The 21583-nt window shown below is 43.8% G+C and overlaps 1 protein-coding gene across 1 annotated transcript in view; it reads right to left on the bottom strand.

Annotated features, from left to right (window-relative positions):
- Positions 1-21583, bottom strand: part of SLC7A5 (solute carrier family 7 member 5) — a 67018-nt gene that overhangs the window by 16997 nt on the left and 28438 nt on the right. The window contains 2 exon segments of the mRNA XM_001508884.4: positions 2091-2135; positions 3567-3672. Coding sequence (XP_001508934.2) covers positions 2091-2135; positions 3567-3672 — 151 coding nt within the window.

The following is a 21583-nucleotide window of genomic DNA, read 5'->3' as shown; positions in this document are numbered from 1 at the left end:
CAGAAAGACAGCAGCTTTATATTCACAGTCACAACCTGCTTGACTCTCTCCAAAGTACAGTCTTAGGAGTCTCTAATTCTGGGTTGCGCTTTCTGAGCCGGAGAGGTGCCTGAACCCAGGGGTTGGGTGGGTGAGAGGAGTGAGAGGAAGGGTGACTAAAGAGGAAACCAGGGGGGATTGCAGAGTACGAGAGGATAAATAGTGGGGCTACTCTGGAAATCAAGGAACAGAAGCTGATGATGACTTATGAGGAGAGTTAAGGGGAAGAGCAGGAATCTAGGGGTACTGTGAAACTAAAGACACTGTTATTTCTACCCAGGGAAGCACTGTTTTTGAAAATAATTATCTGGTGTCTTTTTTCCCCTTTTAGACTGTGAGCTCATTGTTGGGCAAGGTTTGTCTCTATCTGTTGCTGAATTGTATATTCCAAGGGCTTAGTACAGTGCTCTGCACACAGTAAGTGCTCAGTAAATACTATTGAATGAATGAATGATGGAAAAAGTCCCTTTATGTCTGAATGCACATGGGAGAAACCTGATTCCAGGCACTAAGCCAATATTATGGGAATTGCACCGTGCCAAAAGGACTTCTGCTTTTGGAGCCACAAACAAGTAGTCTCACCCCCGGGCACCCAGGTGCCAGGAGGCTTGCCTGATTGCAGTACTAGGAAGCACACGAGGATCTCTGTGCATGGGGTATTCTATGTCCATGAGCAATTATATCATCACTGCCATCTTTGCCTGAAGCGACCAATCCCTGAGAAGAGCACATTCTGGTCTAAGGCCAGCAAGTGGACCTGGTAAGGGCCAGCTCGAGATAATACTTCAGTCCTTTGGACTTGAACTGCACTATGACAGAAAATGTTGGCTTCAAACTTTCCTGAAGTCTTCTGGGATTGCGCAGGGTACTGGTGAGACCACTGAGAAATGTGGATTTTGTTACAGATTTCAGTGTTTTCAGACCATTGTCTGTGCTACTCGAGGGGAAACAATTATGAAAAATTTAGAAGAAGCCAATAAGACATATCTGGATCCCACATGGGATGTTAGCAAAGAAAAAAAACCTGGGAAATCACTGACCCAATGTGCTGAATGCTCAGAGGAAATGTGTGTGTTTATGTACACATCCTTACTTGAGCTCCCTATTTTGTGCACTTGGAAATTGTGATTTGTGCCTATTATAAAAACTTGGTCACTGAGTACAAGAACTGAATGCATGTCCAAGAAGGAAGCCAATTAGAAAAATGCAAGCCTTGGAGACAGAGGCGGTGTAGGTGAACTAATTAACACAGACACACAGAAAGAAGCCCCAGAGGTGAGTGATGACTGAACTGACTTTCCCAAGAGCCATGCCGACTACTTAAAAATGGTCCTCGGCCAACACAACCTTACACCTGCGAGTTACCAAACACCACCCACTCCAAAAACCTTTCTGTGGGGGGAGGAGAGGCCATATGCAAGTCAGGACTGCATGATTCACGAGTTAATATCCTTTCCCAAGGCTGAGTTCAAATTATTTACTTAACCTAAGTAAATGGCCATTTTTTGTCAAATCATTCTTGGAGAAGCACTGTGTTTACTACAACAGCAGCCTTATTATTATGGAGCAGTATCTCGTTCTAAGGACACATTGGCAATACTGTACAAGCACACTATTTTTCCCTCTTGGATAAAACTATGTTCTTTGACCATGTGTTCCCTGTGATCACCATGCCAAAGAGTGGAGCTGGGGGGGGATTGAGACACCTCTGGGTAGGAAGGAGGAACTCTGAGATCCTTTAAATTCTACTGTTGCTGCTGGGTATTCGGGGCACACAGGTCTAGACTGGGAGAGGAAGTTGAGTGAGGCCAAGGTGGAAGCAGGAGTTGGGTGAGCCCATAAAAAGTTTCACCCTGAAAATGAGGTGCTTGGTCTTTTGAGGGGCTGGCTCTTCCAACTCTGGAAGTGGATATATGGAAATGAGCTGGGGGGCCGGGGTGGAGGGCACTGGTTTCGTGTCAGGGAAGGGTCTGCTCATCCAGGCAGGATTTTAGTGAAACCTGTGGGAGTTTGGTCATTTAATTTAAAATAAATGTCTTGGTTACACATACCTGTAGGGGTTTATCATCTCCTCTGTGACAAAATTCAAGTAATTCCTGTAATTTAAAGGATAAGGTTAAAATATTCCCCCCCCACCAGGGTCAACAGAAACAAAATGAGTAACTAAACAAGGAACATGATGGCTGAGGGGAACAGAGTGAGGCCTGGAAGAGAAAACACCTCCCTGTCTCACCGTGTGCTCCTCAGCTCTTTTCCCATGGCTGTAAGGAGGCAGCAGGGAGGAGCGACACGGTCTGGGATGCCAGGATAGGGGGAGGGGAGGGGAAGGTGGGGGTTGGGGAACAACAAACTAGTAACCAGAATAAAAAAATGTTCTGAGTGCCCACCCCATCCTTCCTACAGATCACAGTTTAAATCACCAACATTCAGAATGGTTTATTCTGAATTTAGCTTCAGCCAGGAGTCTCGGGGCAACTTTTAAGGTTCCTTTCCTTCTCCTCCTCTCACTTGGGCAGTTTGAGTGTCCCATTTTCCTCTACCCCTTCCCTGCAAGGGTAAAAAATCTAGCAAACAAGGGGGTTCCCCAAAAGAAACTCTCCTGAAGGCCTAGAGGGAAACAAAGGGGAAGCAAGGAAGGGTCAGTTAGAAAGTTCATGTGATGCCCAGGTCATTCCCCTTTAAAAATGAAAGGGCTAGTAAATGCTGTAAATTTTTTTTAAAAAATAAAGATTTATGAATTTCAGGAGATGCTTTGAGAGACTCAGTGAAGTCAGTATGGGTGCTAGAAAAACACAAAAATACCTCAAGGGAAAAAGCCAGAAGCAGGGCTGCATAACCATCACAAATATTCACTAGCTACTGGCAGAGACCAGGAAGAAGAGGGTCATTAGAGACATACCCCTGACATTTTGTTTTGTTTCCTGGAGTGAGAGGGTGAAGGACCATTTCCCTATCCCGCATCTTTTGCCCGTTCACCTGAAACAGCCTCCGGCTCCTGGATGGCCCATTCCCAATCTTTGCTACAAACTGCCTTATGTTCCCTGGGAATTTGACTCCTTACCCTCTTTCTGACTCCAAACCAACCAAGCTTGACTCTCTGGATCCATTTCGCCCTTACTCTATACTCATACTCTAAAACTCTGTGATAGCACCTCTGATTTCCAACCTCACAACAGACACGAAAGATCCAAATGGCTGCAGCTGTTGAATTCACTGGGAATTCTTCACTGAAGGGCTTAGGGAAGTCACATAAAAGATGCTTGTAATGGAGACTATTTGAAACAACCAAAATAATAGCAAAACTTTTCAGACTAGGTGGCAGTTAGCCTGGAAGCGTCTAAACTGTTCTGGTCACCATCATCATTTGGTGACTGGGTTTCCAGAGGCTACATTCGATAAGGAGCACAGCAATGCATTTCAGTCTGTGCAAGAGAGGAGATAGCAAACTTTCTACAAAGGATTCAAGTGTCCCCCTAAAATGGCAAAGAGTGAAGTAAATAAACATCCAAGGCATTCCAGTATCTTACCAGCCACCGTAGGCAAAGAGGCCACTGTACAGAGCCAGCACGATATTTCCAACATCTAAATTGGTACCTTCGAATGAGAACTCTGGATTCAGGTTAGACACATTACCTGCCAAAGTCAAAAGAAAGAGACAGAATACAATCAAAATACAATTCCAGAGGGTTCAAACAATAAAGCAGGGTTGACGGGGAACTAGTTTGCTATTTCAGAAGAGGGATCATTTGCTTCTCCAAGAGATGATGAAATATACAAACAGGCTAATGGGACACGGAGAAACTCTGGCAGTAACAGCTTCGGTCATGCCACTCATGTATTTATTTATCGATTTGAATTAAGATCTTAAGAATCATCAAGGTAAACACTACTTCTCATTACTACCTATTTGGGTTACAGCGTGTACAAATGAGCTGTCGATCGCATCTGCCTTTCACCTGCTTCTGACCTGAATCTGTATTTGGGAAGAATACTTGACTGGAAAAGGCTCTCATTTACAATGATTCCCTGAGGCTGATGCCCAGGCCGTAATGTTGTCGACAAACGCATATTCAGAATGACTTAGATACAGAAGCACGCAGTCTTTCATCAGCACTGTCTGCTCTCACAACACCTGTCCTGGGAACTAACCATCCCAAAAATCATAAAAAGAGGAGTTGCTGAAGTAATGAAGCTGAATACAAAAAGCTGTGGGAGGTGGACTCAGGAGCCAGTCTAAAGCACTGGGAGCTTTATAGCTTACCTCAGAGCATGGAGACAGAATCTTTTCAGAGGCGCCAATGGGAAGCTGCCAACTGAAACGGTTTCCCTGCTGTAAAACACATCGTAAAAGAGCCCCGGCAAGCTCTTTCCACCATAAATTCAAAGTCCATAGCCAAGGTGCCAGAGTTGTGAGCTCTTGCCAAATGCCCTGCCCTAAGGAGAGCCAGGCTGGATCTCTACCTAATTAGACTACTTAATTAGATATTTAGACGGGGAGAACAGTGGAAAATTTTCTCCAGCACCAACCTATTGCCCTAACACTGTGTTAACTGCAAAGTGGGGGTGTGTTTGGAAAAGGGAAAGAGAGGAAGAGAGGCTGAGCTGAAATTTTGTGGCAAGGTGAAACTAAGGCCTGTAGGCTTGGGATTAATGAGTATGCCCACATACCTTCCCCAGGCATAGAAGGTCCTTCCTAGATTTCAAGTCTAACATTCCATTTTCTGTGGCACGGTCATAGGTTTAAAACTAAGTCAGACACTGTGGACATGGTTGGAAAGTGCCCACTGAACCTTAAAGGTTGCAGCGGCTCCTGTGGATTTTTACACTCGAGGATGCCCACCGAACTGGCACGCAGAAACGCTATCCACAATGAACGGTTGCTGCCTAGGCTAGATCACAGCCTCAGTGTGCAGACATCGCCCCAAAGTCTCAACCGGATCTACGTCCTCGGATAAATGAGAGTGGTGCAACACATTAAAACTGTTCGCAGATGTGATCCCACCCTGCAGTTGACCGTTTTTCTGCAGGAACGAAAGACTATTACGGGGATGCCGGACACCCTGTGAAACCACCCGAGGGACGGCACAATATCAGCTCTGCCTTAATTTGCTGGATGATCCCGCATAATTAGCTTAACTTGCATTTGCCTCGGTCTTCCTACATGCAAAAAGAGCATATCATCTACCGGACACGGTGATTATGAGTAGGTGTTTTATTAGAAGCTGTCATTGGAAAGAGCCATAGAAAAGTAAAGAGCCACAGAAATCTTATTAAAGATAAAAGTTTGTAATTTTATCTAAAATGAAGACTGCATTGAACTGATAAGGACAGGATTTCCTAGGGATAACTGCTACCATGCTGGAATCTCCAAGAAGGGTGGGAAGGGAAGTGAGTTACTGTTGGGTCTGACTACAGAAGTTCCTGTTATTTGTCTATTTCTTCAATAAAAATGAGGAAAATAAATAAAAATCACCCCCACCCAAGCCCCATGGTTTATTTATTTTAAGATCTCTGAAGTTGTTGGGCTTCAGACCTTTTGATCTTAAACCTAACATCCCGATCTGGAGCAGGGAGATGAAGAGAGGGAAGAGCGCCACTTCCTGTCCCAATGAAATACAGGCTCTCTCTCTCTCTCTCTCTCTCCTTTGAAATGAAGAAGCAGGAGCCCAGAAGTGTAGGATCTATCAGACATGTGAGCATCTGACCACCATGTGATTTGACTTAAGAGGCCCAGAGCTGTTCTAATCATGAAAACCATCAAGTCACAAGGCAATCAGAGGCACTGTGATTTAACCCTTGTGGTATGGACAAAGAACTGGTCAGACAATTCAGAGGAAGAGAATGTTCTTAGAAAAAGTCATGAACCACTCTCTTTCAGTGTCCATGCTCAGGATATCACAGTACACTCAGGTCTGCCAGAATGGATAGAATGTGACATTGGCAAAATGGTCCCTATTTCTGCCAACGGCCTGCACAGAGAGTAACATGGTGTCAGAAGAAGTGCCTCTGCATTTATCCGTGGCATCGGACCTGGGACGAGAACGGCAAGGTGACTTTTCCTCAACATGGGGATCTCCAAGAATGCCACTGGGTGAAACACTTTTTCAACAACAATAAGTATTTAATGAGCTTTGAAGGTTCACAGAGCTGTAACAGAGACTAGGGAAACGGAGACTAAAGACACAATCCAACGGTGGGAGACACAGATTATGCCAGTTGAAGAGGGAGAATGGATTCCAGTAACAGACCCAGTGAATAAGCAGAAATAGTACATAAGTAGAAATAAATACATGTGTGCTGAGATGGCTGGAAGGACAAGAAGGCTGAAGGAATGGCTTTTAGGAGGACTCTGGAAGGAGAGAGGGGCACATCTGAGAGCAGAGAGAATAGAGGCACCTTTACAATGAAGAGTGTTATGAATCCATCACCCCTTGGGTTATTAAATACAGGAGATGTTGGGCAATTGCAAGGAAGCTACCTTCTGCCCAACCTCTAGATACAGTTCAGTGTGATGGCTTCACTCCTGCATATGCTGGAGTCTGTAACAACTCTGCTCCTTTGCTGGGGCACAAATTAAGTGGTTTTATGAGCCTGCTTTCCCCCCAACCCTGGGGAAGAAAGAGTGGAGAGGAGAAAGAGGGAGGTGGGGAGGTAAGGGGAAGTGAAGGGGCTTAACTAAACTAAGCTAAACTTACTGTGGATTCTCTCCACATACAATAAATCGAGGGATGCCAGCTCTACGCAGTGTCCAAGATAGGGTTTCAGGACCAATATGTAAAGAGAGTGGTGGGGGACGGGGATGAGAACGGGATGGGACGTGAAGCAATCACAGGTACAGCTGGGAGAGTGAAGGACTCAAAGTCTTGGAAAGGAAAAAAAAATAGGTACAGTTGAAGAAATGGGGGGAAAGCAATAAGGGCGGGGGGGAAGTTCTGCAGATCCTGGCTTGCATGTGAAACATTCCCTTCCATCCGTTATTTCAGGGCTAGTCCAGAAATTCTGAATCATCTGACGTAAGAATTCTGGAGCAAGAGATAATATATTCTCTTTGGATCGTGGACTGCCCTACCCACCCCAAGAGGTAATCTATGTCTGGGTCCAGAACTGGCGCAAGAGCCTTTCTGAGATTTATGACTAGAAATCCTGAAAGGTCATACTGACCATCTGTTCTGCATCTTTACTTAGGTCAAAGCAAAAACAAGTAGTGGATCTGGTTATGTACAGTGAAAAATTTCCAAGTGGATGGAGTTGCTATAACTCGGGAATGGGGGACCCAAGGAGATTTCACAATCCTCTTCTCTTCCTCTGGTAAGAGTGCCAGTGGACTGGAGCCACTGCCAGAAGGCAAGGGGATGAACTAGATGATGTCAAGGTCTCTTTCAGCTTTAGTTTTGATAAAGTTCCAGGTTTGCCGACTTGCCCAAAATGGAGACAATCTGGAAAATCCCCCTAACCAGAGGATCCAAGTCAAGGAAATATTCTTTTTCTTTCCCCCATGCCCTGGTGGGACTTTTTCAAGATAGTTTAAGTGGGGAGAAGATCACACACCACAAAAAGAAGAGATTTCCTCTTCCTTCTGGCTTTTGACTGGATTCATGCAAGCTTTAGGCCCAGCCATATAAATGAGGAACTTGGAACACGAAGACTCCCATTAATTTGGACAGTGCTCATTTTGCAGAACTAAAAGCTCTACTATTTCACTGAGGCACTACTCTGTGATCTGCAGGACCGGCTGTAAACTTAAAATCCCCAAATCCATGCTTCCAATTCATGAGTTTAACATTCAGGTCAGTGAGAGAAACCCAGCAGGCCAGATTTGAGTGGGATTTTTTACTTGCTGCCACATCCTGAGAACCTGGGACAGGGCTCCATTTGGGTGGACTGGTTTTCTATTTCCTAATGATTACAGTATCCTCTCAGTATCACACCTGGAAAATTTCCAGTACTTTACCAGTCTCATCTATGGGAGGAAGAGTCAAGCAGAAGCATACCCATTCTATTCCTAGCTCGGGCAGTGGCTACTGAGTGGAAGGTAATCTGTTGCACATCAAAATTCACCTGTGCTGGGCAGCAGCGGCATGGGAGAGAATCAAGGGCGGAGACTCAGTTTACTGGGCGGAAGGAGGCAATGGTAAACCACTTCTGCATTTTTACCAAGAAAACTATGGATACACTTCCAGAATGATTGCAGATGGAGGTGGGGCATTCTGGGAGAGATGTGTCCATGGAGTCTCCGTGGGTCAGAGATCCGACAGCATAAGACAAGGACAATGAATACAGTGGGGCTACCCCACACTTTTCCCACCAGGATAAACTAATTGGTAATAAGCAGCTGCAAAGGGCTCAGATTCGTGGATGAAAGCTTCTTTTCTTCACAAGTACACTCGGAGACAAACACAACCCATGCATACTGCCCACACATCCAAAGCCCAGGACTTTCCCACAGAATAAATGTGTTAAGGATGCTGCTGTTTTAGTTCCCAGTGATCACATAAGGCCTGAGTAACAACCTTCTACACCCTTCTCTTGATGGTGCCATTATTATCACCGCTGTCATTATGGTATTTGTTTACCTCTCTGTGCCAAGCACTGTTCTAGGCTTTGGGACAGACACCAGTTAATCAGGTCCCAGTCCTACATGAGCTTGCAGTCCAAGAAGGAAGAAGAACAGGGATCAAATCCCCATTTTACAGGAGGAAACTGAAGCCCATAGAAGTGACTTGCCCAAGGTCACATAGTGGGCAACTCTCAGAACGGGAACTAGAACCCAGGTCCTCTGACTTCCAGACCTGTGCTTTCTCCACTAGACCAGGGCTTCATTGATTGCCTGGCTCTATCCTCTACTTACTACAACTCCCTCCTGCTTTCTCTCTCCCACCCACGCTCCCATGCTGTCCATGCTCTTCCACTCTCCATGTCTGCCTCTTTTACTGGCTGGGAAAGATGGGAACTTCCGATACTGATGACAGACCCAAGTGTACATACTGTGAGCATGATAAGGTTATCACAAATTACTATTCTCCACCTACACCTTTTCTTGTGGAATTTTCCCCCCTTTGGAAAATGGGGTCCTAAAAGCACAAAACATTCCAGTGTTCTCAGAGCAGAATACTATGCCAGGGGCTGAAGGCTTCTTGACTTTTTCTGGCTTTAGAGGCATAGAGAAGAAACATACAACGAGGCTTGGTTTCAGGGATACCTATAGCTCTAACAGGCACAAGATCATACCAATATGATATCGTCACTCATAGACGTGATCCTGAAACACAGAAAGATTCAAGACGCTGTAGTGAAAACTATGCAGGTCAACACCAGGTCATTAGAAGACACTTCCCTTACTGACCCACTTCCAGGGCAGTGGCTTTGGATGGTCTGATGGGTAGGGAGTCCCCGTAAGTACTCTGATACTCATCAGCCCCACAGCACTTATATAAACATCTTTATTCTCCACCATTTCCCCTAGCTGAAATTTATTTTAATATCTGACTCTCCCTGTAGACTGGGTCTCTCTGTAGACTTGTAAGCTCTTTGTGGGCGGGGATCCCATCTACCAATTCTGTTGTACTGCACTTTCCCAAGCACTTAGCACAGTTCTCTGCACACAGTAAGCACTCAATAAATACCACTGTTTCACTGGTACCCTATTCAGGTGCCTAGTCCATGATATTTCAAATGGTTGGCACTTGGCTCCAAAAGGCACAGGGGGAAATGATGCCCTTGCTTGGATTAGATCAGTTTAGTTAGAAGGGCTCTCTTAGAAGTCAAGATTGGAGATCACTATCTAGCTTAATCCAACTTCCAGAGCAGGCTTTTATTCCATGCCATGCCTAACAAATATGGCATCAGAACTACATTTTTGGTCTCTGTTCAGCTTTGTAAAATGCTTTGAGGGCGGGAGATAAAAAGCAACTGTTATTATAATTTATGGCAGCTTCTCCAGCTTTACTGTTGTTGGGGAAAATAATTCTGGCAAGGTGATCTTTGGCTAAATAATAAGCTTCGAAGAGGCCTTTCATGGTAGGGACCTTCCCAACACGCACTTCGAAAGCCCTTTTGCCAGAAGTCTGGGCTCCTATCACATTTGGTAATGGGCTGTTTATAGTGATGAACATGTAAGCCCAAGAATGTGGAATTCTCGGGGTTTAAACACTGTTTCCTTAATAACCATTCCCATTCTCTTATTAACTAAAGTTTAGTAGGGGTTTTTTTTTTCCAATTTGGAAGCCTGTCTCAAACTCTTTCAAACCCCCAGGGTAATAACGACAACATTCCTTTAGTGCATCAAATAGCCTAAAAGAATTAATACAGCTTCCAAAACAAAAACCTTACTCATTCCTAAGGCAGTATTAGTTGTCAGTTGGGGTTATTATTAATAAAAACCAATTTTTTTTAATCGAAAGTTTAACAATAAGACATACTCTTTTGGGCCTTTAAGGTGACAATTAGTAACATTCTTTTAGTGTTCCAAATGGCTCAACTGTGAACTTCTAGAGATGCGTAACTTAGAATCAGAAAATTGCATAGGCTTAGGCATTTGGAAAATTCAGGCTCAATAATTCTTGGTAACTATAGAGTGCAGGCTCAAATCATATTATTTCCCTATAGCATACTATTTACACTCTGGGTAACTTTTAATCCTTCCTCCAAACAAAAGAGCCCTTCTTCCAAACTTCCGCAGCCGGGAAAGACTACTGTGAACCTTGTGAGCTGGTTACCCAGCATGCTCCCAGTCACTGATCAACTTTAGAATTGTGGGAAGCTATTTGTCTAGTGTCAAGAGGCTGGCACTGATTTCAACTTTAGCATATTGAAAGCTTCCGGGCCCACACAAGCCCCACTGTCCTGGCAGAGCTAGATGCAAGGTAAAGTGGCCCTGCGGGTTTGGGCTTGGCCCATGGCCTGCCTGTAGCCCACCTCTAGTTTGGAGCCTGCAGTAAACTTCCCTGCTTTTTCCAATTAGACATTGATCTGATAGCATCTGCAGCACTGTTCGCTCTGATAACTGCTTTCGTCTCTAAAACTCTAAAACTTCGACTTGGGGGTCTCCAAAAAAAAAAAATCACTTTCCCCCTGGAGTCTTTACACATGACTTTCTTGATATTCATTCTTCTGGTGTGACATTTCATCCAGGGGCATAAATTCTCTTTCTCTGGGAGAGAGGAGATTAGTCATACTGACTAGCTAGAGGACAGCCAAGGATGCACAGAGGGGAAAAAAGCTATCACTTTTCACACGTTTTATCAAGGTAGCAGAAGACTGCAGACTACTGCAAGGAATTGGAGCCGGCACTCACAGGAGAATAATAAGCAAGGGCATTTTAAGAGTCGAGGTAAAGAACAAACTTCTTCACACAGTGAATGAAAAATCAGTTTTCAAAGGAAGCAACTGATCAGTACAGTACATTGGACCCAGTGGGCACTCAGATAGTCGTACTACTGAAGCCCTCATGCTTCAAATGCAGAACAAGGATTATTTTTGGGTCCATGAGGTGGCTGTATGATAAACCAAAAGATTGTTCTTTAGTGCCCAGTAAGTATCATTAAGATATTCTGCAAAATCCTCATTTACCTTTCCTCCCTGTGTCTGGTCAATGACAGTAGAATGAGAAAGGCAGGGTAATTAAAAGAGGGAAGGGGCAATTGGCGGTTGCTTTGAGTACCACCTCAGGTGGGTACTCCACTACAACTCACTTCAGTCAAAACATTCCATTTAAGAGCCCTTCATAATAATAAAAAATTATAATAATTGCAGTATTTGTTAAGTACGGGCATAGATGCCGGTCAGACACAGTCCCTATCCCACATGGGGCTCACAGACTAAGTGGAGGGACAACAGATATTGAATCCCCATTTTACAGATGAGCTGAAGCACTAAAAAGTTGCCCAATGTCACTCAGGCAAGTGGCAGAGCCAGAATTAGAACTCGGCTCCCTAACTCCCAGGCCCATTTCTTTCTACTAGGCTCTGTTGCTTCCCCATAAGGTCAGAAGTTCAGTGGTTCCTGAAATGCCTGCTTTGGATCCTGCCTCACTGTCTCTTCCCAGACCAACTTGGAGCAGAAACCCCATTGCCCCTGAGGAACCTTCAGAACTGATCCAACACAGTGGTTAGTAATCAACTAATCAATCAAAGACTGTGTTTGAAGTTGTGGGTTCAAACTGACTATTCACCCTGTCTTGAGTGTGTGTCTACAAGGGAGAGGAGGCTTCTGGGAATTTATTTACACCAGGGCTTAGCATAGAATTTCAAAAATTGTACACTCTTAATAAATATTATCACTCCTATTAATACTACCACCAACTATGGTTGCATTCAAAATCATTAGTGACCACACTATTCTGATTAAGTGCTCTACTTGGATTTCTTAAATTCACTCACCATCAGGGAGTGATCATTTCATACATATAAAGTCCTTTCTTCATTTCTTCTGTATTCATTTCCTTTCCCCCATAGACAGAACAACTAATTCCTAATTCTTAAATCTTTAAGCACCAGCAATATGGGGATTGCTCTTAGTTGTATTAATCCCTGCCTGGAGAGAGAAATTGAAAGCATCATGGTTTAGTGGAAAGAGCACAACCTTGGAAGTCAGAGGTCAGGAGTTCTAATACCAGTTCTGCAACTTGTCTGCTGTATGACCTTGGGCAAATCACTTAGCTTCTCTGTGCCTCAGTTCCCTCATCTATAAAATGGGGATTAAGACTGTGAACCCCACGAGGGACAACCTGATTAACTTGTATCTACCCCAGTGCTTAGAACAGTGCTTGACACATAGTAAGCGCTTAACAAATACCAGAGTTATTATTATTAAAGAGATAGTTGTGCTGGGGGGAAAAATCAGTTCTACAGCCAAACACACAATATCGAACTGAATGGGATGCATTTAACGTATTCTCTCTTCTATTTTTAAGGTTTCGGGCAGGGACAATTTAATGACTCTTCCTTTCTCCCCAGTTTTTCAATAAACCAGCAGGCTGACATATTATTCACACCCAAAAGAACACATTTATTTTCACAAGGGCTTTGGTAAGCATACAAGTTGAATGTTCACCAGGAGCAATTTGTGGCCAAGGATGGAGAAACATCATCAAGCCAGGTTCCTAGCTACAAGCCGAATAAGGTCTTAGTGAAGTCAGTTGACTTATTTTGCACTAGAGCCAACCTCTGAGGGGAATCTACTGCTCAGTCTCAATTTTTAGGATCACTTTTATCAGAACAGCTAAACCCCTGTAATGTCAGGGAGTTGGCTGAGCTCTGTGGTATTAGCATGTAAATATAAACCTTACTAATCCAACTCTGAAGCTCTTAGGCTCACTGGCTTTGAACAGCTCCCCCAATTTCTGCTTAAATCAAGCTTTTCATCCATAGATCTCAAAGCTTTCCCACAATCCCTCTGTGTAGTAGTAATCTTCTCATAGGTAAGTAAAATACCTCCTCAACACCTTTAGTTCCTGAAGAAAAGTAATGGTAAATCTAGAATGACAGTGATTTGTCTTTGAGGATACCATTCCAGAGACACAGAGGAACAGCAAAGGGCTAAGCGATGTCTTGAAACCCTTTTTTATGGTATTTAAGTGCTTATTATGTGCCAAACACTGTTCTAAGTGCTGGGGTAGATACAAGGTAATCAGGTTTGACACATTCCCTGTCCCACATGGGGTTTACAATCTTAATCCTCCTTTTTCAAATGAGGTAACTGAGGCAGAGTGTAGTGACCTGCCCATGGTCACACAGCTGACAAGAGGCAGAGCCAAGACTAGAACCCAGGTCCTTCTGACTCTGGGGCCTGTGCTCTAACCACTAGGCCATGTTGCTTCTCTTGAGGCACAGAATTACAATCCTGCCTTTTTAAAAAATATTTGGATTTTGGGTGTCACAATGGGTATATAGTACCAAAAGTATTAACGATTACTATTATCACTAGTAATAATAATTACAATAATATTTATTAAACACTGTGTGTCATAACACTGGGCTAGGTACCAGATTATCAGTTGAGGCAGTCTCTCTGTTTCACAAAGGGCTTACCTGTCTAAGTAGGAGGGAGAATAGATACTGGATCCTCATTTTACAGATGAGGAAACTGAGGCACAGAGAAGCAGCGTGGCCTAGTGGAAAGAACACAGGCCTGGGAGTCAGAGGTGCTAGTACCTAATCCCAAGTCTGCCTTTCAACTGCTGTGTGACCTTGGCAAATCAATTTATTTCTCTGTGCCTCAATTCCCTCTTTTGCAAAAGAAGGATTCAATACCTGTTCTCCCTCCAACTTAAACCGTGAACCCCATGTTGGACCTGATTATCTTGCATCTACCCCAGCATTTAGTACAGTGCTTGTCACATAGTAAATGCTTTATACTATCATTTTTTTTGTTATTATTAAGAGACTTGTCCACGGTCATTCAGCTGAGATGTAGCAGAGTCAGCATTAAAACCAGGTCCTGTCTCCCAAACCCTTGCTCTTTCCACTAGGCCTCGCTGCTTCTCATACTTACTTGGATATTTATTACGTTTTCTATGTGTTAAACCCTGGGGTAAATACCAGATAGATAGGATAGAGTCTCAGATGGGGCTCAGAGTCTAAAAAGGCAGGAAGAATAGGAATTTTATCCTCATTTTACCAGATGAAGCAAATGGGATATAGAAATTAAGTGATTTGCCCACGGTCACACAGTAGACAAGCTGCAGAGGAGGGATTTAGAATCCAAGCTCCTGATTCCCAGTCCCATGTTTTTATCCACTAGGCCATACTGCTTCCCTTCAAAAAGAAAGCATTTAAACTGGAATGTCAGCCATCCCCACCACCACCCCAGGGGGGAGAAGCGAGGGAGAGGGTGTGATGGTGAGTGAACAAGCTTGGAAGAGGAAGGAGGTGGAGAGGGTGCTCCACGTGGGCCACCCCTGCCTCTGTCCCGGCTACTCCAGCCACTCGAAACATCCACTCCGGGACCTCTGTATCCCAGAGCTGGCTTTTGGCCAATAGGACTCTCTTCCAGCACTGCAGCTATGTCACTGGAACAAGTAGAGCTACGGGGCAAAGCGATTGGCTCAGGTATGGGGTCAAATGCTTGAGTAGACTTCTGGGAGGAGGAAGAGGAGGGTTAAGTAGGAAAGGTACTTCCCTCTCGAGGTAGGCTAATACCACCTCGTCGGCAGTAGGCACCTCTTGTGAATCCCTCCCGTGAGTCACTAAGCAAAACAGGTTCCACTTACTATTTCAGTACCTGGCACCACCACCAAGGCTTTAAGTGGGAAGGAGTGGGTAACTGAGTAAAGAGGATAGCAGAGGTTAGATAAGGTGACTAGGGCTTGTTCTCTGTTAGCAGCTTCCAGCTGAGTAACTGCACACTCTGCTCTCTGGGCCTTTGGCCATGTCTAGAAGGTGCCAACTCAATGTACCACCATGCCAAGAGTGGCAGGCTGGTAAAGTCAGAGAGCTCTCTGTTTCTTCAGAGGCAAACCTCCCTGATTCAAACTGGGAAGCTTTGTTGCATCCTGTCTGAGGATTTTAATGCATCTTTTCTCTCCTGAAATTGCCCACCATTTCCTTTGTGCATCTTGAATATTGCATTGTTCAACATCCAATTCAAGTCTGCTCAATCCTCCCATAATGGAGCTGGAGTCCACCTATAAAGCCATGTCTAGTCAGGGCTGAAGATACAGAATCCCCAATGGGTCCTGTATCTAATATGCTTCCCCCGAGGATTCTGCATTGCTCCATTTGTAGACATCACTGACATTCCATGGGCAGATCTCCCTCAGAATTGATTTCCAAGTCTGAGATTTTTTAAAAACAGTTGTTAGCTATTAGAGTTCTCTGAAGGAATGGCCTCCACAAATAACCAGTCCTCCAGGGAAACATGGGTTCCCATCATCTAAATTCTCCAGTAGGAGAGGAATGGCAAAGAGTTATTAGAATAGCTAGCCACTGCGTGCCTTGGGACATCAAACCAAGAGCCGAGTTCCTCCAAATTTCTCCTCTTTTAACCCTGACCAGAATGAATGTGGGTGGAGAAGGGAAAATGGCAGATTCCCACACCATGTTCCATTCCGCCACCACCCCATCTCCTGTTTCTCTGCCAAAAGTTTTCCTCGTGGTAAGATCTTCAACCACTGAAAAAATGTTTTCAGCTGATGACTTTTCCTTCTCAACTGAGCACTAATTCAGCTGGGGTCAGCCCTAAGAACTCCAACTCTGTTCCCAGAGAGACCACTAAATAGCCCAAAGGCACTGATTTTCAGTCAATGGTTACTCAGGAGAACCTTCAACATGTGACAGGGGAAAGGCTGAATGAACACTGCAACTGAAACCTCCAAGGCTAGCAATACCCTTCTGTGCTTAAAAGCTTGATCAAAGTCTTAGGATTTCTCCTGGGTCAGGATCTTGGTGGGAAAAAAAACAACCACCCACAATCCAAAAACTAAAATTTCCAAATAAAGTTTCTATCTAGAGAGCCAATGGGCAGCTTTGATACTATATCAAGGCAAACTGTGTCTCTGAGAAGGAAAAGATCATCCTGAGAGACAGATGCAGGGAGAATTCCCATGTGCCTGTTTTCCTAAACTGCCTGCCACTCTGAGTGAATATTAATCCTAGCTACACCTAGAAGGACGACATACAGACTATTATACCTTGTTCTTACCTGTCATTTTCTGACAATGGTTTTAACCTTTAGAGATCCTGGGGGAAGCCTAAGCTTTTGGTTTCATGATCTGTCTCATTCTCAAGTCCCATTCATGAAGGCTTTGATGTGAAGGTTCTACATGAACTTTTCCTCCTTATTTACCAAAGGACTTCATACTTGAATTTTTAGACTGTGAGCCCATTGTTGGACAGGAATTGTCTCTATCTGTTGCTGAATTGTACATTCCAAGCGCTTAGTACAGTGCTCTGCACACAGTAAGCACTCAATATGATTGAATTAATTTTCTATTAGTAGTAACATATCTCCCTCAATATCCCCATGCGTTTACTGCCTCATTATCTCTTCTGCTACTGATATCCCCTTTCATTGCATCTGACCAACCCACTGCACTGGAATAGGAAAGACAGCACAGAAAAACCAAACTCCTCTTTCTGACTAATCTGGAGACCTAATAAGTCATTCAATCAATCAATGGTATTTACTGAATACTTAATGTGTGCAGAACACTGCACTAAAAGCTTGAAAGTACAATACACCAGAGTTGGCAGATACGATCCCTGCCCACAACAAGCTTACAGTCTAAAGAGGGAGAAAGACATTAATAAAAATAATTTATAATGAACAAGGGAAGTGTGGCAAAAGGAAAAAAATTCAATTAACAAGGAAAAAAAATCCTATCTCCAAAATGCAACTCTCACTAAATGAACAAGGGAAGTGTGGCATAAGGAAAAAAATTCAATTAACAAGGAAAAAAGTCCTATCTCCTAAATGTAACTCTCACTAAAACCGAAGGATAAGTCTTTCCACTATGTTTACATCTATCTGAAACAATTCTGCAGGGCCTTTTTGATAAGGTTAAGATGGTCACTCACCCTGGGGATTCAGCATCATAAATGAGAGACGGAGATACAGCAACACACAGAGAGATGCAGAGACAGACACACAGAGACAGACACACACACAGAGGGAGAAAGACACACCAACACACAGAGAGACAGAGAGAGAAAGGGAGAGACCAAAACCCAAGCGTCCCACATACACGATTTGATTTGCTAGACAATAGCTCCACCAATGATTCTTTCAGAGAAAGGAGAACAGTGTATAGCTAGACTGTAACCAGGCTTTCTCCCTTTGCCCCCTCCCCAGCTTTCCCATACAGGATTATACGGTATGTACCATTAAAGACAATAGTTACATTAACATAAGGCTAGCGGGTTCCTGAACTCAATTCATTACACAGTACTTAAGAGTTAAAACCTCCCACTCTGTCCTGAACTGACCCGGCATTTCTGCGCATGTAAAAAGCCTTTATCACAGGCACCTTGAGCAGCACCATAAAGAGAGCTTCAGGGCCTGGCAGTTTTAATAACCAACTTTCTTTGGCAGCTTTATTCAGCGTCCTTATGCTTGTTTTCTTCCTTTTTTCTCTGTTAAACAAGGGCTCCAGTTCATTTCAATTCAGTTTGGAGGGGTATAATTTTTTTCCCCCCGCTGGGAAATCTTCAACAGAACAGTGTGGGAGTTACAGTGTTCTTGCTTAGCCTGACCCACTTTCCTTAACAATGAAATAATTCTTAGAGATCCGACCCAATGTTCAAAGAAGCTTTCCTGGCCGAGGGATACTAATCTCCTTTCAGCTTTCCTCCTCCCTTGGTTTGATCCTCTCTGCTCTAAAATGTCTGCTGAAGTCCTGGCCAGCCAGTCTGTGGCAAACTATCGTCTCCTTGAGATTAGCAGGCAGTTGCCTTTGCCTGTAAGCTCTGTTACATACTGAATCTGCATTGCTCTAGACCAGAAACCTTCTGGCTCTAAGTACCTGAGTCATCGTAGCATGATCTACCAGCAACGAATGTGAGAGCAATGGGGCTTAGTCAAAGGCCAAATTTTAAGAATTCCAGGCTTAGCTCCCAGATCCAGTTATATCGAAATGACCCTCACTGCTAATGGCCCTTATTTGTATTGTTCTCTACCAAAGATCTTTAGGTCAAGGGACTGCTATCCTGGACACCAAACGGACAGCACACAAACAAGCAACTAATAACCTGAGTTCATTCATGACCAAGTTCTGCCCTGCTCTCAGATCTTAAAGGGAATAAGCTTTTAAAGAAAGCTCTCATGTCTCAAGAAGCAACACGTCATTAACAGGTATCTGTTAACTCATTTTCTCCTGTTTATGATTTGTGTAAAATGCAGACTTGTAAATGGGGTAACCCCAGGAGGAGAATTGAGGAACAGAAAGAGGAGGAATGATCAACATCAAGGAACACTTTTCAACTCCCCTCACCCGTGAAATGAAGTGTCATGGGAACAGTGCACCCCCCTTCCACCTCCCCAGAGCTCCAGGCTGGCCAAATTATTGCAGAAATATGTTCAGCTTGGTCCGCGCTTTCCTAGATCAATGGTTGCCAGCCAACAGCCAGGTCAAATGAGCCTTCAGGCTATGGCAGCTTCTGCAGAGACAGGGTCATTTGTCCCCCCTCTTAAATTTGATTTGAATTTGAACACATCCATACAAACTACAAACACAGACCCTCTGTGAGAACAACACCTATTGTCTCAGCCATATGTTCCATAGGCAAAGGTGTTTCTGGGAAGTGATCCTTTTCTCCTCCTCTACCACATCCCCCAATAATTCATCCTGCCCCTACATTGATATTTCTGGAACAGAACTCCTGAGAGCAGAAATAGTGAGTAGGAGGCTGATGGACAGATAAAGGCAGTTCTGCTTCCGCTTCTCAAATGGGGTCGGAGGGGAGGACACTTCCATCAGCCAAGAAAGATGATAATTTTTGCTGAAGGAGACATCAGAGTCCCTGGGAACACTGGATAAGCATCCTGTTTGGGAAATTTAGTTCCACTGGGACATGACACTCATGAACGCCTGAGGGAACCAAGAAGAAAGGCTTTAACAGGCATTTCCTAACCAGTCACAGAAAATGCTCCCTGGTCTGATCCCAAGGCATTTTAAAACGTATGCCAAACCAAAGAATTCTGTCATACTGCTTCAAATTGACTGGACCCTTTGATTTTGCTTTTCCATTCCCTTCAATTCACCTGGTGAGAAGATAGGCATGACAGGGCTACAGGAAGGAAGTCAGAGTGGCAACTCACACTAAGAGTTGCAGACTTCGAGGGCCCCTAACCTGAGGGCTCTGATCTGGTCAACATCAGAACATTGTACTTTTCAGGAATGAATTTTTCAGTAAAAGATTCCATCTTTGCCCTGGGTAGTCCCCTGTGGCCTTGCCACCTGAGGCCCCAGGCCCAAGAACAACAGAGGGAATACAGTGAAGATACCACAAACACGAGAGCCCCACCATGCCAGCTGCAGCTCCAGGTGGGCCCCAAGAATCTTAGGTTCTAGTCTTAAGAACCTAAGATTCACCATATCATCTTGGCTTAAAAAGATCATCTCAGATTTTGCTAGCATTCACCCCCAACTCCTTACCTCCAAATTGCTTCCAAAAAACCACGTTGGTCAGCAGTGGGAAAATTGGGGGGGAGTGGGGGCAGTTCAGCCAATATTGGGGGCTTCTGGACCTGCCTGGGCTTCCCCACAGATAAGCACTATCCAGACCTGCTGCAAGGCCAAACTACTGTCTGCAGGTGAGCTGAGCTTAACTAGGACCAAAACAAACACTAGCTTCTAATCTCCTTCTGTGAGTATTAGATAAGGCCAATAAGCAGCAGGGGAGATCCACATTGATTCTATCATCTTTTGCTCAAAATGACACCCAGGTCCTTTATTCTTGTTACACTCAAAGGACTCCAGACAGGACCTAAAGGGACCTAAGGAGCTCCTGAATTGGTTCCAAGAGTCTCATGGAATGTCTGTAGTTGTCCCTGGAATACCCTAAAAGTTAACCACCTGCCCAGGGTTGTATTATCTGACACAAAATGTTGCCTATCCCATTTTGTGACTAGCCTGGTAGGCACTATTGAACAGGGAGGGAGGTAGGGGGAGGGAAATGGGATATTCGGAGTCAGGTAACACAGGACAATTGGAGAAAGGTTGTCTTGGCTTGGATGGTTATAACCTAACTATACATGAAAGGGAAAAATGTTTGCAAATAAGATTTCAAAAGAGAAGGGAAATAAAAATGGTAAGTAGGAATACAAATAATTCATAGCCATGTAATATTGTGGAGTCAGATTCCTTTGGATGAAGGGTAGGTGGCTCAGATACCACAAAGAACATAATTGATGATGTCTCTGCCTAAGCTGTTTTTTTATTTATTCTTTACTTATCTGCATGGGGATCAAGTTACACAGGCAAAAAGTTTTGTTTTTAAAAGGAAGAAAGATAAGCAAAGCAGTGTGGAAAAGTCAGGAGGCAGGGAGAAGGAAAGTATCAAAAAGACTTAATGTTCCTCCAGAGATCAAGGCATTCATCTGGAAAAAAAAAATTCTGAATAAAAGCAACAAATTCTACAGAGCCAGCAATGTCTCCGAAAGGTCATGCAGGAATTAAAATGGGGGGTAGGATGGGGGGAAAGGGTGTGTGTGTGTGCGTGTGTGTGTGTGTAAAAAAGGGGGGATGGTGCTTAAGCAAAGCAGAGCCACAAACTATTTTGAGTTCTAATTCAGCAAAGAGTTCTTTAATTGTCTGAATGAAATGTCTACAAAATAGGGTTTATAAAAGTCTTGCATTACAGTTCAGTGTTGGATAATTACTAGTACTGAACTGAACTTTTAATATAAAACTTTTTTTCTACCTAACCATTAAACATTTACAAAAGTAAATATAATAATTTCTCCAAACTTGGCTTTTCATTTGCCAATAGATCTTGTCATCCCAACAGTGATTTCTGATAATCTAAAGAAGATCCAGATAAGCTGTGGTAGTCTTAAGAGACTTTAGTTTGATTTATTTTTTTTTTCATGTGTCAAGCACTATTCTAAG

This window comes from Ornithorhynchus anatinus, chromosome 11 (genome assembly GCF_004115215.2).
Source record: "Ornithorhynchus anatinus isolate Pmale09 chromosome 11, mOrnAna1.pri.v4, whole genome shotgun sequence".
Taxonomy (NCBI): Eukaryota; Metazoa; Chordata; class Mammalia; order Monotremata; family Ornithorhynchidae; genus Ornithorhynchus; species Ornithorhynchus anatinus.
The sequence above is the reverse complement of the archived record's forward strand: the minus strand, read 5'-3'. Positions and strand labels throughout refer to the sequence as shown.